Source organism: Garra rufa, chromosome 22 (genome assembly GCF_049309525.1).
Source record: "Garra rufa chromosome 22, GarRuf1.0, whole genome shotgun sequence".
Classification (NCBI taxonomy): Eukaryota; Metazoa; Chordata; class Actinopteri; order Cypriniformes; family Cyprinidae; genus Garra; species Garra rufa.
This window is the reverse complement of record NC_133382.1, coordinates 41,557,594-41,574,262: the sequence shown is the minus strand read 5'-3', so window position 1 is coordinate 41,574,262 and position 16,669 is coordinate 41,557,594. Positions and strand designations below refer to the sequence as shown.

The 16,669-nt window shown below is 33.4% G+C and overlaps 1 protein-coding gene across 1 annotated transcript; it reads right to left on the bottom strand.

Annotated features, from left to right (window-relative positions):
- Window positions 1–351: 351 nt before the first annotated feature.
- Window positions 352–14,733, bottom strand: trim16 (tripartite motif containing 16). The gene is made up of 6 exons (XM_073828926.1): window positions 14,160–14,733; window positions 5,415–5,510; window positions 4,753–4,986; window positions 3,721–3,892; window positions 3,466–3,561; window positions 352–1,212 (listed from the first exon to the last, which is right to left on the bottom strand). The coding sequence occupies exons 1-6, from the start codon at window positions 14,709–14,711 to the stop codon at window positions 635–637; spliced, it is 1,728 nt and encodes a 575-aa protein (XP_073685027.1). The 5' UTR covers window positions 14,712–14,733; the 3' UTR covers window positions 352–634.
- Window positions 14,734–16,669: the final 1,936 nt, after the last annotated feature.

The following is a 16,669-nucleotide window of genomic DNA, read 5'->3' as shown; positions in this document are numbered from 1 at the left end:
TTAAGTAAAGATCATGTTCCATGAAGATTTTTTGTAAAATTCCTACTGTAAATGTATCAAAAAGTAATTTTTGATTAGTAATATGCATTGTTAAGAACTTAATTTGGACAAATTTAAAGGTGATTTTCTCAGTATTTTGAATTTTTTGCACCCTCAGATTCCAGATTTTCAAATAGATGTATCTCGGCCAAATATTGTCCTATCCTAACAAACCATACATCAATAGAAAGCTATTCACTGAGCTTTCATATTATATATACATCTCAGTTTTGTAAAATTTAACCTTATGACTGGTTTTTGTGGTCCAGGGTCACATATTATATATATATATATATATATATATATATATATATATATATATATATATATATAGTTTCATTAATTTAAGACAAAAATTATACTTAAAAATTATATTTTGTGATATGTGATCAATGCACAAAACATTTTCTAATAGGTATCTTGCATAAAAGCATTGTAGCAGTCATAAAACTAATATCAGTCACAGGTTACAGCAAATCTCTTTAAGCTCTGTTTACACCATTAACATCTAAATCTGTCTTAGATAGTTTTAGGAATCAAAACCAGGTGCAAACAGGACCTTACAAGATAGAAATGATGTGGATAAAAAAGCAGTTTATTTGGGAGAGGAAACAGGAGACGGGGATGACAGGGAGGATGTTGGCCCTGGTTCCAAAAGCACGACACATTCCTTCTTGGGAAGCCAGAACGCTGGGTAAAGCGGCTCCAGAAACTCAGCCTTGTACTTGTGGATGAGCGCCATGTCAGCCTCCACGTCATAGAAAGCCAGCACGCCGCTTGAATAATCCACGTACACGCCGACCCGTGTGGCTTTCGGGCCGTTGAGAGGCGTCTCCACATCGCTGTGCCATGCGGAGAAGTTGCGTCCGTTCCACTGCAGACACCAAGAGAAGTTGTTTCCCGTGATGCAGCTGTTGCTCTCAGATCCCTTGCGGTCGATGCTCTTGTACGTCAGGCCCACGTGAGTACCTTCTCCCTTCATATCCACTTCGAAATAGTGGCGGCCCAGGTAGAAGCTCTCGACCGTCAGCACCTGTTTGAAGTGCTCGAAGCGCTCTGGAAGGTCTGGATAGCTTTGCTGCCACGGTGTTGTATTCGTCACTTTCTTTCGCTCTTCTGTCAGGCGCAGATACTGATGGGCCGTATCTGCATCTAAGGTCAGAGACGCGGTGTCTATGGGAGAAAATGGGCAAAAAGTCAATACTATAGTAATGTAAAACAAAACCAGTTGAAGAACTGTTGAATTACATAAAGTCTGGGAAGTTGGTCATAATGTACGATTATAGCTTTTACTAACATATTTTTTGTTTAAAAACTTAATTCAATGTTTATTTTTTAAGTTTATGTTTATTTCACATTTTTATTGAATTGAGTTTTTCCGCTTTCATTATAAAGCAAGAACTGCACTTATTTTGAGATTAGGCTTCTATAATGTGTCGTTTCAGACAACTGGAAAGAAAGCGTTTAACATTCATGTGTTTATCTTCTTACACTTAGCCTACAGTATTTTGCTTAAATTATAATACATTTCATTAAGGGCTACTTCCTCAAAACAATTTTTTTCCACCACTTTAGCAGCTCTTACATACACCAAAACTTACTAAACTAAATTTATATCAATATTCTAAAGGTTTTTAGTAAGGCGGTTGCTTGATTTTAGTATTGCACTTTAGCAATTTGCGTTTATAGATTTCAATTACAAAAATTTTCAAAATGATTTTTTCTCCATCACATCACTTATGTACACCAAAACTTACGTACACTGTTTATTCATATATTATTCACAGTGATTTTATTATTGTACTTTATTTATTTGCATCTGTAGATTTCAATTACAATACAAATCTTTAAAAGTTTTTCCTCCAATTCAGCAGCACTTGCATACACCAAACTTAGCAGTTTTTTTCTTATTCATATTCTGAAGACTTTTACAGAAGAATTTGTTTATATATAATTTGTCTGATTTTATTTTTGCACTTTATCTATTTGCATCTGTAGATTTCAATTACAATACAAATCTTTAAAAGTTTTTCCTCCAATTCAGCAGCACTTACAAACACCAAACTTAGCAGTTTTATTCCTATTCATATTCTGAAGACTTTTACAGAAGGATTTGTTTATATATACTTGGCCTGATTTTATTTTTGCACTTTATCTATTTGCATCAGATTTCAATTACAATACAAATCTTTAAAAGTTTTTCCTCCAATTCAGCAGCACTTGCATACACCAAACTTAGCAGTTTTTTTCTTATTCATATTCTGAAGACTTTTACAGAAGGATTTGTTTATATATAATTTGTCTGATTTTATTTTTGCACTTTATCTATTTGCATCTGTAGATTTTAATTACAATACAAATCTTTAAAAGTTTTTCCTCCAATTCAGCAGCACTTACAAACACCAAACTTAGCAGTTTTATTCCTATTCATATTCTGAAGACTTTTACAGAAGGATTTGTTTATATATACTTGGCCTGATTTTATTTTTGCACTTTATCTATTTGCGTCAGATTTCAATTACAATTCTTTAAAAGTTTTTCCTCCAATTCAGCAGCACTTGCATACACCAAACTTAGCAGTTTTTTTTCTTATTCATATTCTGAAGACTTTTACAGAAGGATTTGTTTATATATAATTTGTCTGATTTTATTTTTGGACTTTATCTATTTGCGTCTGTAGATTTCAATTACAATACAAATCTTTAAAAGTTTTTCCCTTCAATTCAGCAGCACTTGCATACACCAAACTTAGCAGTTTTTTTCTTATTCATATTCTGAAGACTTTTACAGAAGGATTTGTTTATATATAATTTGTCTTATTTTATTTTTGCACTTTATCTATTTGCGTCTGTAGATTTCAATTACAATACAAATCTTTAAAAGTTTTTCCTCCAATTCAGCAGCACTTGCATACACCAAACTTAGCAGTTTTTTTCTTATTCATATTCTGAAGACTTTTACAGAAGGATTTGTTTATATATACTTGGCCTGATTTTATTTTTGCACTTTATCTATTTGCGTCAGATTTCAATTACAATTCTTTAAAAGTTTTTTCCTCTACCATCCTTCAGCTTTTACATACATCAAACTTTACAGTGTTATTCCTATCTATAATCTGAAGGCTTTTACTAAGGGGTTAGCATTCACCTTATTTATATTACATTTCATTTTTGAAAAATAGTGGATTTTTTTTTTCTTCTGGCTGTTGACAGTTTTTTCCGATCAATTAAATGTTACAATGAGAAATCCAAAATACCCTCTGTAAAAACCACTAACTCTAATGTTCATAATTTTTTCTATAATTGATCTTTTACTTAATAATTTGCCCTATTTACCTGTACTTTTATTTGACTTTATTTCAAATAACAGAAATCTTTTTAATGGTTTTAGTTTTAATTAACAATAATAACCCTGGTGAACACTCACACTTAAGGAAGTCATTTCTGGTCACTGGGTTCGGAATAGACATGTTTTGTTTTGCAGCAATAATGGCATAAACCGTTGTCTTTATGCCAACATTATCTGTGAAATGAAACAAGATATTTGAGTAAATTAGCAGCATTTTAATCTTATTCATACAACACAAAGGTTTGATGTTTCTTAATTGATCAAATTGCTCAAAATCATCACAAGCAATATGTAGCACTTTGTATGGAGTTGTTTAATGTTCTGCATACTGACCATTCTTACATGTGTCTTTAAGTTTGCTGGTGTATGAGTTCAGCAGGTTGTCGCACATCTCTTTCGTGGACCGTGTGATAACACGACTGAACATCTGCAGTTGATCCATGAGGCCGATATAAATGCCAGGTAAAGACACATCAACAGTTTCCTTTTTCCACTGTGAGTACTCCTGGAAAACAATAGTCATATAATTAATACTGGAAAAAGTTTACATTTTTACTTCAGTTTTTATTTTTATTTATTTATTAACCAAAATGTTTTCATTTTAGTTTTATTTAACAATAATATCCCTGTTGCCAATAGAGACAGAGCGCATTTACGCTCTCCATTGGCTTTGTATTGCGGGAAGCTGCCTCCTTGTCATTTCAGACTGATAACAAAAATCAGAACAATGTCTAAAAGCTGCTATGAGACAAGGTGTACAGTAAACAAGCTAAAAAACACAGAACTATGTTTTTATAAGCTGTCAACCCAAAAAACAAGAGTTTAAGGACACAAATAGTTGTAGATGTCAACTAGATGGTTATTTCACATTGAGCCATTCAGTTGGATCATTTCTCCAACAAAAGGAAGGTAAGGAAAAGGTAAGGAAAAGTTTCTTAATGTATCTCCTCTTTTCAGGGTGGTGAAATAATCCTTTGACATGGTTAAAAATAATATATGTTTTCTGCCGCCGTTAAATTTCCCTCCAGCGGGCGTAGTTCTCGTTTTTTTAGGGTTGACAGCTTATAAAAACGTAGTGTTTTTTAGCTTGTTTACTGTACACCTTGTCACATAGCAGCTTTTAGACATTGTTCTGTTTTTTGTTATAAGTCAGAAATGAGAAGGAGGCAGCTTCCCGCAATACAAAGTCAATGGAGAGCGTTGGTTTGCGTGGTCTTTAGATTATGACGTGTGGCGCTCTGTCTCTACGCATTACAGCTTTTTAATATTAATGCATTTTTACATCACACATCACCTTTAAACGGATGTAACAGATACTTTAAGGTCATGAACAACCCATCAGGAAACATGAAATAACTTCCGTACCTGCAGGAAGTCAATGTCATTTTTGTTCTTGGTGATTTTCTCGACCTGACTCTGAGTTTTCTTCAGCTCGGTGCAGCGTTGTTCCAGATGAACTCGGATTCCTTCGGCCTGCTTCAGCGCCTGTCGCTCCTCCACCTCTAAGATCTCGCTCACTTCCTTCTTCGCCTGCTCCACGGCTGCCAGCAGTATGTTGAACTGCTCCTCGATCACTCCCCGAACCTCCTTCACAGATGCCTGCAGCCAGACAGAAAGAGTCAGACACTTCAAAGTCAAAAAGACAACCGGAAAAGTCACTACCAAAGAAAAAGGGTTATTCTTTGAAAAGCCCAGAGGAAATGCCTTTTGCATGACAAAGAAAGGTTGATCAAATCGCTCTCACGTCAATCTGAATACACAGAAGGAATTCAAATGAATTCCAGTTTCTAATTAATATGTAAACTTTTACAAACTCTTAAAACAAATCTAGCGTTGTGATTTTGTACATCTAAAATGTACACTATACAGCAGAAACATGTAAGTAATGATTCTAGGTGTCAGCTTAATCTAAATTCGGTTTCACTTTAAAATATCTCATGTAACAGCATTACGGCATTTCATATTGATTCAAAAACAGTAAACAGTGAAGTTAAAGTAGTATTAGTTCTTTAAATGTGGTATGTCACCTCTATAGATACTGTGTTGACCTGTAGCTTGTTAATGGCGTTTTCCGCCGCTGTAACCGTCTTCACCATGTCTGTCTGTTTATCTTGAAGCTCTTTCTGTAAACACACACAGAATTTTGTTGACATATGACAAAATAAATGACATTAATGTTTATTCTTACACTTTTTTACTCAAAATGTCCTCAAATCAGTCACTAGTAAAATATTCTTTAATGCAATTAAACATTTACAGGTTACACTGTATATAATGAAATGAATATGCATAGTTATTGAACACATTTACACTTATATACACTGCTGTTCAAAAGTTTAGGATCAATAAGACTTGTAATTTTTTTTTTAAATAAGCCTAAGGCAAATATATTTGATCAAAAATACAGAAAAAAAACTGTAATATACAACAAAATGTTTTTACAATATAAGATAATGGTTTTTATTTTATTATACTTTAAAATATAATTTATTCCTGTGATGCAAAGCTGAATTTTGATCAGCTGTTACTCCAGTCTTGAGTGTCACATGATCCTTCAGAGATCATTTTAATATGCTGATTTATTATTAAAATGATCAGTTCGGAAACAGTTGCGCTTCCAAATATTTTTTGGAACCTGTGACTCTTTTTTTGGGATTTTTTAATGAATAACAAGTTAAAAAGAACAGAACGTATTCAAAATATAAATCTTTTCTAACAATGTAAATCTATGTTATCACTTTTTATTAACTGAATGCATCCTTGGTGAATAAAAGTATTAATTTAATAAAAAAAAGAAAGAATAAAAATGTACTGACCCTTAACGTTTGAACAGTAGTGTATATTGTTAGAAAACCTTTCTATTTTCAACAGATGCAGTTCTTTTTAACTTTTAATTGATCAAAGAATCCTGTATTACAGAAGTAATAATTAACAAAAGTATTACAGGTTCCAAAAAATATTAAGCAACTGTTTTCAACATTGACCTTATATAAATACTTATATCTCATATGTTTAATGCACATTAATATACAGTCACTAGTACAGTATATCAAGAGGTTATATTATGCATCATAAACAATAAGAGGTTATACTGCATTATACAAATTAATGTAACCAAAACCAGCATCCCTTTGCATTAGTAATCGGATAGGCATCAGTCTCTTTGTTCAGCTTTTGCTTTGCATTCCACAGACAGGTTCAGACAAAACCATCCTCAGCTCATGTTCAGCAGGAGTCACTGTTATTCAGTGTACAGGCTTGCTAAAGGGAGCATCCCAAACAATAGAGCTTGTGACTCTCGCATAAATGCAAAAAGAGTGAGCCTCCCTCCACCCTGACCACCCAATAGTCCCAGAATAGCTCTGATCTCTAGTGATACCTTCCATTGCACTGATGTCAATGAGAACCCCTCCCCGCACTCCAGTTAAAACACGCTCAGATACTCACACATATATGTTTGTTCACTCATCCTGAGTTGAACGCATGCTCAGCATTTCAAATAAAAAGGGTGTGTTAAAAGTTCTATTTTTATGTTTTTAATGCATGGAATGCATGGAATGATGCTATATGCCCTACAAAAAAAAAATTACACTTATAAACCAAACAAGTAAACTTTAAAAGGAGTCTTTATGGGAGAAATTTTTTAAATTGCACATTTAGAGTTTCTTCACGTAAAGAACCACCTAGAAATGTACTAAACCCATCCGTTAGACTTTAGAAACATCCCTGATGATGTAATATAAGACCTAAAGTTATTATGCATATCTACACTATTCAATAGTGGTTAAACTGGATATGTAAAGGCCATATGCGTGTGTGATAGCTTCTCTGTTAATCAGTGGATAGGAGGTTTCTCTTAAGATAACAGGACCGAACTGTTAGTTCTGTCTAGAAACGCAGTCAGGCAGGATTTGTGCTATGACTGTTTTGTAATCTAATGCTCATGTCAGTACGGCTTTAAGATTCACGAAGAGACCCGGACACACCCTGCTCTGCACACGAGAACAACACATCAAACTCATTCTCCTTATGGTTGTATGCACTTGACAGGGAACACCCTAACAAGCACACACACATGCAGGATGGATAGTTTTAGTTCATTGCATTTAGAGTAAAACAGTTTGCCTAACTAATAATAGTTTTTGTCTTCAACCTATTTTTTTTCTGTAGAACACAAAATAGTGACATTTTGGTGAATGCATTTGAAAGCATACAATGACTGTCAAAAGTATTATAAAATGGTCCATGTATACAGTGCCTTGTGAAATTATTCATACCCCTTCATTTTTTCACATTTTGTTATGTTGCTGCCTTATGTTAAACTACGGTACTTTAAATTGCTTTTTTTCCCCCCACATCAATCTACACTCCCTACTCCATAATGGCAAAGCAAAAATAGGTTTTTAACATTTGTGCAAATTTATTACAAATAAAAAACTGAGAAGATCCCGTTGCATAAGTATTCATACCCTTTTCTGGGACACTCGAAATTTAGCTCAGGAGCATTCATATTGCTTCTAGATGTTACTACACTTGGAGTGGAGATAAACTGTGGCAAATTCATTTGAATGAGTCTGATTTAGAAAGGCACACACCTCTCAGAAATAGTCTAACAGCTGAAAATGCATATCAGAGCAAAAACCAAGATAACTGCCTGTAGAGCTCAGTGACAGACTTGCGTTAAGGCGATGATCTAGGGAAGAGTTCAGAAAAAAATCTGCTGCATTGAAGGTTGACAGAAGCATTATCCATAATGGAAGACGAGTGGAACAACTAGGACTCTAGAAAATGTCTGCCAGCCCCCATCCAAGCTGAAAGAGCTTGAGAGGTGAAAAGGTGAGGCAAAGAATGACAGATAATTGCCAAATGCAGATGTGCAAAGCTTGTCACATCAGACCCAAAAAGACTTGAGGCTGTAAAGGTGCTTCAACTATGTACTGAGTTAAGGGTATGAATACTTATGCAATCTACTTATTTCAGTATTTTTTTTTTTTTTAAATAAATTTGTAAAATTTGCAAATCTGGTTTTTGCTTTGTCATTATTATGGTGTACGGAGTGTAAATTGATGTGGGGAAAAAATAATTTAAAGCAGTTTAACATAATGCTGCAACAAAACAAAATGTGAAAAAATGAAGGGGTATGAATCCTTTCACAAGGCACTGTATGTATTATTAAAATTCCAATGTCTTCTGAAAACATACAGCGGTTTTATGCAAGGTTAATATGCACTGAAAATTATTAAATGATCTTATATTTAGTAAAAAACTAAACAATTTCACATAAGGTATTGCTTTCTTTCAGTAGACTTGAAATATTGTCAAATGGTCAACTGTTATGATAGTTTTAGGGTGATTTTGTAATATTTTGAGCTTTTTATAATGTTATAAAAGACTTGTATTTCAAATAAAGGTTCTTTTAAACTTTCTATTTATCAAAGAAACTGAAAATAACAATGCATCATGGTGTCCACAAAAATATGAAGCACAAATGCTTCTTGAGCAACAAATCAGCATATTAGAATACATATTAGATACTGAAGACTGGATTAATGGTGCTGAAAATTCAGCATTGCATTCACAAAAAAGACAATGGTTTCCACTACTGACTAAAAAAGGTAATTGCGACTTTTTATCTCACAATTCTGACTTTTTTTCTCAGAATTGCACGAAAAAAACTCGCAATTTTGACATTTTTCTCAAAACGGCATGATATAAACTTACAATTGCAAGAAATAAAGACTTTTTTTTCTCACAATTGCGAGTTTGTATCTCACAATTCTGACTTTTCTTCTTGTAATTGTGTTTCTATCTGGCAATTCTGACTTTTTTCTCATTATTGCGTGATATAAACTCACAATTGCGAGAAATAAAGTCAAATTTTAAAGCGAAAAAAATAATATGTTCTCAGATTTGTGAGTATATATCTCACAATTCTGACTTAACACAAAACTGTGTCAGTTTGTCACAAAAAAAGTCAGTTTGTGAGTTTATTTCTCGCAATTCTGACTTGATAACTTGCAATTGTGAGTTTGTATCTGGCAATTCTGACTTTTTTCTCATTATTGCGTGATATAAACTCACAATTGCGAGAAATAAAGTCAGAATTGCGAGATTAAAAACGTGCAATTCTGACTTCTTTTCTTGCAATTGCAAGTTTGTATCTCATAATTGTGACTTTTTATTGCAATTGTGAGTTTGTATGTCGCAATTCTGACTTTTTTCTCATTACTGCGCTGATATAAACTCACAATTGCGAGATTAAAAACGTGCAATTCAGACTTTTTTTCTTGCAATTGCGAGTTTGAATCTGGCAATTCTGACTTTTTTCTCAGAATTGTGAGATATAAACTAGCAATTGTGAGTTATAAAGTCGAGTTTTGAAGGTGAAAAAAGACTGATATGTTCTCAGAATTGTGAGTTTATATATTACAATTCTGACTTAATAACACAACTGTTATAAAGTCAGAATTGCGAGATATAAGCTCACAATTCTTAGAAAAAAGTCAGAATTGTGAGTTTATATCTTGAAATTTTGACTTTGTTTTTCAAAATTGCGAGTTTACGTCTCGCACTTGTGACTCTATAACTCGCAATTGTGAGTTTATATCTCATAATTCTGAGAAAAAAGTCAATAGCGAGATGTAAACTGGCAATCGTGAGAAAAAGTCACAATTACAATTTTTTTTTTATTCAGTGGCAGAAATGGGCTTCCATTGAAAAGCCTTACAGTATTTTACACTGTAATAATATTTTACAATATTACTGTATTTTTAACCAAATAAATGCAACTTTAGTGTCATTGAAAAAGAGCATCATGAAGGAAAGACAGGTTTGAATTGGCATAAAGGTGAGTAAATACTGACAAATATGGTAATTTTTGAGTAAATCTTGTTTTTCTAGTTTCTTGTGACGTGCACGCTCATGCTGGCTGCTTTTAACCAGAAGCAGATGAAACCATCTATTTGTTTAGCATGCAAATATGCCAGAGAGTCTGACTGTAAATAACCCAACAGCGTTTATACGCAGCCACAGCAAAAACCATTTAGAAGTGACATAAAGTAGCTTTTACAGCATTTTAAAGACACCTTTTAAAGTGTTACATCATCATGCAAACATGTCACATGGCACGAAAAGTGTTTGAACTTTGGTTCCGGTTACATTGTGAAACCTCTTTGTAGAAAATACCATAAAGGTTTTTCTGCTTACTAATGCTTCGTGTTTGTTAGCTGGTTTATTGGTAAGTGCAGTCATGCCAGTTTTCACTTTGGTTTTCATTCTCACTGAGATGATTTCACACAGACGGTATGAACTGACGTCTACAAGTTGATGGAGAACCAGTTTCAGATTAAAGGGCAGCGCAATTTTATCGGAAGTGCATTAACAGATTATACCACGTCAATGAAAGAAGAAATTATTGGAGATCTTTCAAATCTTACTTCTCACACTTAGTGAGCAATTCGATTTAATAGAGAGCAAATGAGTCAAACTCAACACTGTACACCCTAAATACATAATTTGCCCATCTTAACTAAATTACCGTGGATTCAGTGATAAATTCTTGATATTTGAGTTTTGAGAAGTACACTCGCTCTCTGATTTTGTCGAAAAGACACATGATTTGAACAAACATTTATATCTAAAACACAAATTGTTAATGGTCATTGTATCAAGTTGATCACATCACAAACCCTCAGTAAAAGCAAGAGGAATATCCATTGATGATTAATCATGATCACATGGTCTCATTGTCAGGCCTTTGTTACAGTATGTGCAACCAGAGAGAGAAATAGCATGCGTTCTGATATGATTTTGTACTATTTGATCTAACAATAGTCAGAGTATGTAAAAGAGGAAACATTCTGTTCCATATTTGACTAAAAAGCTTAATTCGATTTAAGGAACAGTTTGCATGCTTGAGGCTAAAATTGCCCTTTAAGGTAAAGTGTCAGCTGTTAAATAGGTAAAGCAAATAAGTTGAGTGCAAGCAGTGTGTAAACTATTTCTGCTGTATATTTATATAAAGTATCTTATGCATGCTTATATGTGACCCTGGACCACAAAACCAGTCTTAAGTCGCTGGGGTATGTTTGTAGCAATAGCCAAAAATACATTGTATGGGTCAAAATTATTGATTTTTCTTTTATGCCAAAAATCATTAGGAAATTAAGTAAAGATCATGTTCCATGAAGATTTTTTGTAAAATTCCTACTGTAAATGTATCAAAATGTAATTTTTGATTAGTAATATGCATTGTTAAGAACCTAATTTGGACAACTTTAAAGGTGATTTTCTCAGTATTTTGATTTTTTGCACCCTCAGATTCTAGATTTTCAAATAGATGTATCTCGGCCAAATATTGTCCTATCCTAACAAACCATACATCAATAGAAAGCTTATTTACTGATCTTTCATATTATCTATACATCTCAGTTTTGTAAAATTTAACCTTATGACTGGTTTTGTGGTCCAGGGTCACATATGTGATTCTGAATGCTATCATGACTATCTTACATTCGTCTGAGCATCTTGAAAGAGCAACATTGGCCCAAGGGCATGATTTTGGAGCTGGACTATCTGTTTGACTGACCATGGCAGGGCATTTTTGGGAAATCTAGTTCTAGTGGCTCAAAAATGTCAAAAATTATTTTTTTTTCTGGTTCCAAAATACTATCATTTTTATTATCATTTCAAAGTAGCAGAGCATTGTCACCATCATTTCACAAAAACTGTTCAATTTTAACCCCTTTAATTAAAATGTAACACTATCATTTAAAAGATTGGGGTTAATAAGATTTTCACCAACACTTTCATTCATCAAGGATGCATTAAATTGATCAGACGTGACAGCAGATACATTATAATGTTGCAAAAGATTTCTATTTCAAATAAATGCTGAAATCCTGAAAAATAAAATGTATCACCTTTCCACAAAAATATGAGTTTTTCAGCGCTAATAATGATTAGAAATGCTTCTTGATTATGCCCATGTGATCATGTGACACTGAAGACTGGAGTAATAATGCTGAAAATTCACATAAATTACATTTTAATATATATATTCAAATATAAATGAGTTATTTTAACGTGTAAAAATATTTCAGTATTTTACAGTATTTTTGAAGAATTAAATGCAGCCTTGATGAGCATAAGAAGCTACTTTTTGTTATACACATATAGTTCAAAAGTTTGGGGTCAGTAAGATTTTATTAACATGGATGCCTTAAAATTGATTAAAAGTGACAGTAAATACATTTATAATCAGTGTTGGGGAAAGTTATGCATTACAGTATTGAGTTTCTCCCTAAAAAAGTAACTAATTACGTTACTTAGTTACTTTTTATGAAAAGTAATGCGTTACATTACTTTTGCATTACATTTTAAATCTGGGCAGGGCTTGCTTGTTTGTTTTTAATATAAAAAGTTTTATTTTTGTCAAATGTAAAAGCCTTTTCACACCAAAAGCCTCACGCTTAGAGAAAAGTAGATTGACGTCTGTACAGTAGACCGCAGAAGAAAAAATGTCAACTCCTCAGCAATAATAAAAGAAAACAAATGTTAGATTATCTTGAGTCATTTTTGCTTATTAGTATGGATGAATTGGATCATCGAAGGTTGGCAGCAAAGACATTGGTTAATAAAATGGGATTAAATACATAAAGGATATTTGTATTATTTAACATATTTAATTATTGCAGGTTTGCGAACTGTTTTTATTCATCTTGAGGAATACTGTATCTGATTTTTTAGTTAATGAGATTATTACCCTCAACACTGTTTATAATGTTACAAAAATTATTATTATTATTTTTTTTTAAATAAAAACTGTTCTTCTGAACATTCTATTTATTAAAGAATCCTGAAAAATAAAATGTATCACATTTCCACAAAAGTATTCCGCAGTACAACTGTTCCTTGATTATTCCCATGTGATCATGTGACACTGAAGACTAGAGTAATGATGCTGAAAATTCTGCATTGCTTCACAGAAATAAAATACATTTTAAAATATAGAAATCAGTAATTTGAAACTGTAAAAATATTTCAAAATTTTCCTGTATTTTTAAATAATTAAATTCAGCCTTGATGAGCATTAGAAACGTCTTTAAAACTTAAGTCTTTTAGTCCGTACGATTTTCCTGAAAAATAAATGTATCACGTTTTCACAAAAATATTTGGCAGTACAACTGTTCCTTGGTTGTGTGAAGACTGGAGTAATGATGCTGAAAATGCAGCTTTGCTTCACAGAAATAAATTACATTTTAAAATATATTCAAATATAAATTAGTTATTTTAAACTGTAAAAAATATTTTAGTACTTTACTGTATTTTTGAAGAATTAAACATTTATTTGAGCAGAAACACCTTTCAAACTTAAGTCTTTTGGTTCAAACGTTTGGGATCAGTAAGATTTTCCTGAAAAATAAAAATCTTGTTTCACACAAAAATATTCGGCAGCACAACTGTTCCTTGATTATGTCCATGTGATCATGTGACACTGAAGACTGGAGTAATAATGCTGAAAATTCAGCTTTGCTTCACAGAAATAAATTACATTTTAAAATATATTAAACGAGAAGTCAGTAATTTGAAACTGTAAAAATATTTCAAAATTTTCCTGTATTTTTAAAGAATTAAATGCAGCCTTGGTGAGCATAATTAACGTCTTTTAAAAATCCCAAAACTTTTGAAAGCATAATTTTCATTACTGTTATACGTAAATATGCACCATTAAAAGATATTAAGTTAGAAATTAAGTACATTAACAAACGTACCTCTATCTTCTTGCGTGCCTCGGTGATGGGTATGGCTTTGTGTCCGCGGTGTTCCTCCTTCAAGCACTCCTGACAGACGCAGTACGCGTCGGCGCAGCAGTAAAGCTCCAGCGGGCAGCGGTGCGTCTCACACGTCCGTCTCTCGATGTCCCTCAGCGGCTCCACCAGCCTGTGGCTCTGAAACTTGACGTTCTCCAGGTGGGGCCTCAGGTGAGCCTCACAATACGACACCATGCAGGTTAAACACGACTTCTTTGCGCGGCACGGCCGGTCAATGCAGGAGTCACAGGTGACATCGTTTGGCCCCAGCACCTCTTCCTCTTCATCCTCCTGAGGCTTCTGAGGGTCCTCCGACTCCTCGAGGTCTTCCTGAATCTTGCTTTCCTCAATGGTCTTGCTGTCTTTTTCTCCTCCGTTCTGGTGTTCTGTCTCTGGAGATCCATTGATCTTCTCCTCTGTGGACTTCAGATTGCTCTCCTCAGGGGTCTTCTTGAGTTTATCTGAATCTAAGCTGCTTGCTGGCAGATCTGCTGTCAGCACCACGTCGCCCATGATTGCTCTCTCCTCCTGCTGTCTTGAGCTTTGACTTCAGTTTAAAGTTGAAGCCAAGCCCAAACTTATGAGTAGTGAGTTGGATCTGAGCCACGCCCCCTGAAACTCAACTATTTCCTCATATTCTTCTCATACTGATTGCCTGCAGTCAGAGGGAGTGGGCGGGGCCACACTGTAAAGTGGGCGGAGTCCGTATGCAGATCAACAAGGCATGCGGTTGCTGTTATGATAGTGTTTTGGTGATAATTTGATCATTTACATTACGTATTTTCTGAGGCTTAGAGAAATTTCTAGATGTCCTTGCTGTTTTTTTTTTATTGTGAGAGCTGTGTTTTTAAGATGTTAAAAGTAGTCAATCTGCCCCAGCTGTCAAACTCAATTATCATTTGATATATTCAAAATAAGTGTTTTTTTAAATTTTTTTTATTAGAAGTGCAAAACATACAACATGGTAAACACAAAACACAAAAAATGATTATAACATCAATGAAAATAATCAGAAATGACAATCTGAACAGTAGTATTTAAGTAGTATTAGCATGTATATTTATTAATAATAACAACAACAACAATAATACTAAAGATGGTGATGATAACGATAATATTTTGTGATGTCGGTAACAGAGTAACAGTAATATCAATAATCAGTAATAATAATAGCCTAATGATGTAATCACAATAGTAGTTAATGTAAATGTAATAATGATGACCCATACCCAATACACACCACACTTATCCTAGCTTCTGTGTCAGTGTTCATGTTTTTTTTTTTTTTTTTAATAATTTTATATATTCAAAATAAGTGTTTATGGTCATTGTCCCTATAATAAGTGTACTGTAAGTTCGTCCAAAGCAATATTAAATCTGTTCTGAGTTTGTCACACCACAGAAAAATGCGTTATCAACCACCCAGCCAAATTTGAATAATAAAAAATCGCCAAGTAAACAAAATAAGCTATCAAAATATTGAAAAAATAAGAAGTAGGGAACGCTGGGGGCGTGTCCGCTTGCGGCGCTAAAACCACGCCCACTCGCGGAAAAGCTGTCGCCTCCTCAAATGTCAAATACAAATAAATTTAAATAAGGAGACCAAGCTGTTTTGTAAATTATAAGCTTTTTCGTGACAAAGAACTACGTGACATAACTAGCGAGCAAACTGTATGTTTTAGTAACTAATGGTAATGACAGCAACTCACGATTTTGAGCGAGCGAATCACTTATGCTAATGAGCTTTAGTTAGCCTATTATAGTGTTGAGGGAGGGGCCATGCGCAGTAGCTCCAGTGGGTCATCGATACGTAATTTCAGACCCGCCCAAAAATCCTGAACACAATAATTGTAAAAAACTGTTCACACTTCAGTCTTTGTAACGTGTCTTTAGCGATACATTTCTAACATTTATGTGTTTAGAAACAATTATCTGAATTGCCTTTACACAGATTTTAAATGTAGTAAATTCTAATAGCTGTATTTAATGCAAATCTTGGTGTCTGCCATAGCTATCAAAGTTATTTATGCTTTATAATATATATATTTATTATAAAGTATGATAGAGTGATTGTTCCTATCATAAGTAGGTTACTTTAAATGAATCACATGTCAACAGCTGATCTCAGTGTTTATCTGAGATAAAGGTCATTGCTTCCACCTGCTGGACAAGAACTGCAACATGATCCAAAGCCAGATTTTTTTTTCTTTTACAGAACATAAAATACATTAGTTAGCAAAGTTAGCAAGGTTGTAACTTCATTCATTTATACTTTTTTGTGAATTGTCAATTTTTTTATGCTACACAATTTACATATTGCATTAAACTATATAATTAAATTAAATATATATATATATATATATTTTTAAATATTACTTCATTTTTAATTTAAACATTATATTAAATTAATTAAATATTACATTGCATTAGATAGTTTACTTACTTACTTACTTACTTACTACATAGTTACA

Coding starts and splice junctions, on each gene's coding strand:
- trim16 (XM_073828926.1), bottom strand. CDS start 14,711: ATGGGCGACGTGGTGCTGACAGCAGATCTGCCAGCAAGCAGCTTAGAT. Junction 5,511..14,159: donor AGGCACGCAAGAAGATAGAG/GTACGTTTGTTA, acceptor GTGTGTTTACAG/AAAGAGCTTCAAGATAAACA. Junction 4,987..5,414: donor TCAACACAGTATCTATAGAG/GTGACATACCAC, acceptor GTCTGGCTGCAG/GCATCTGTGAAGGAGGTTCG.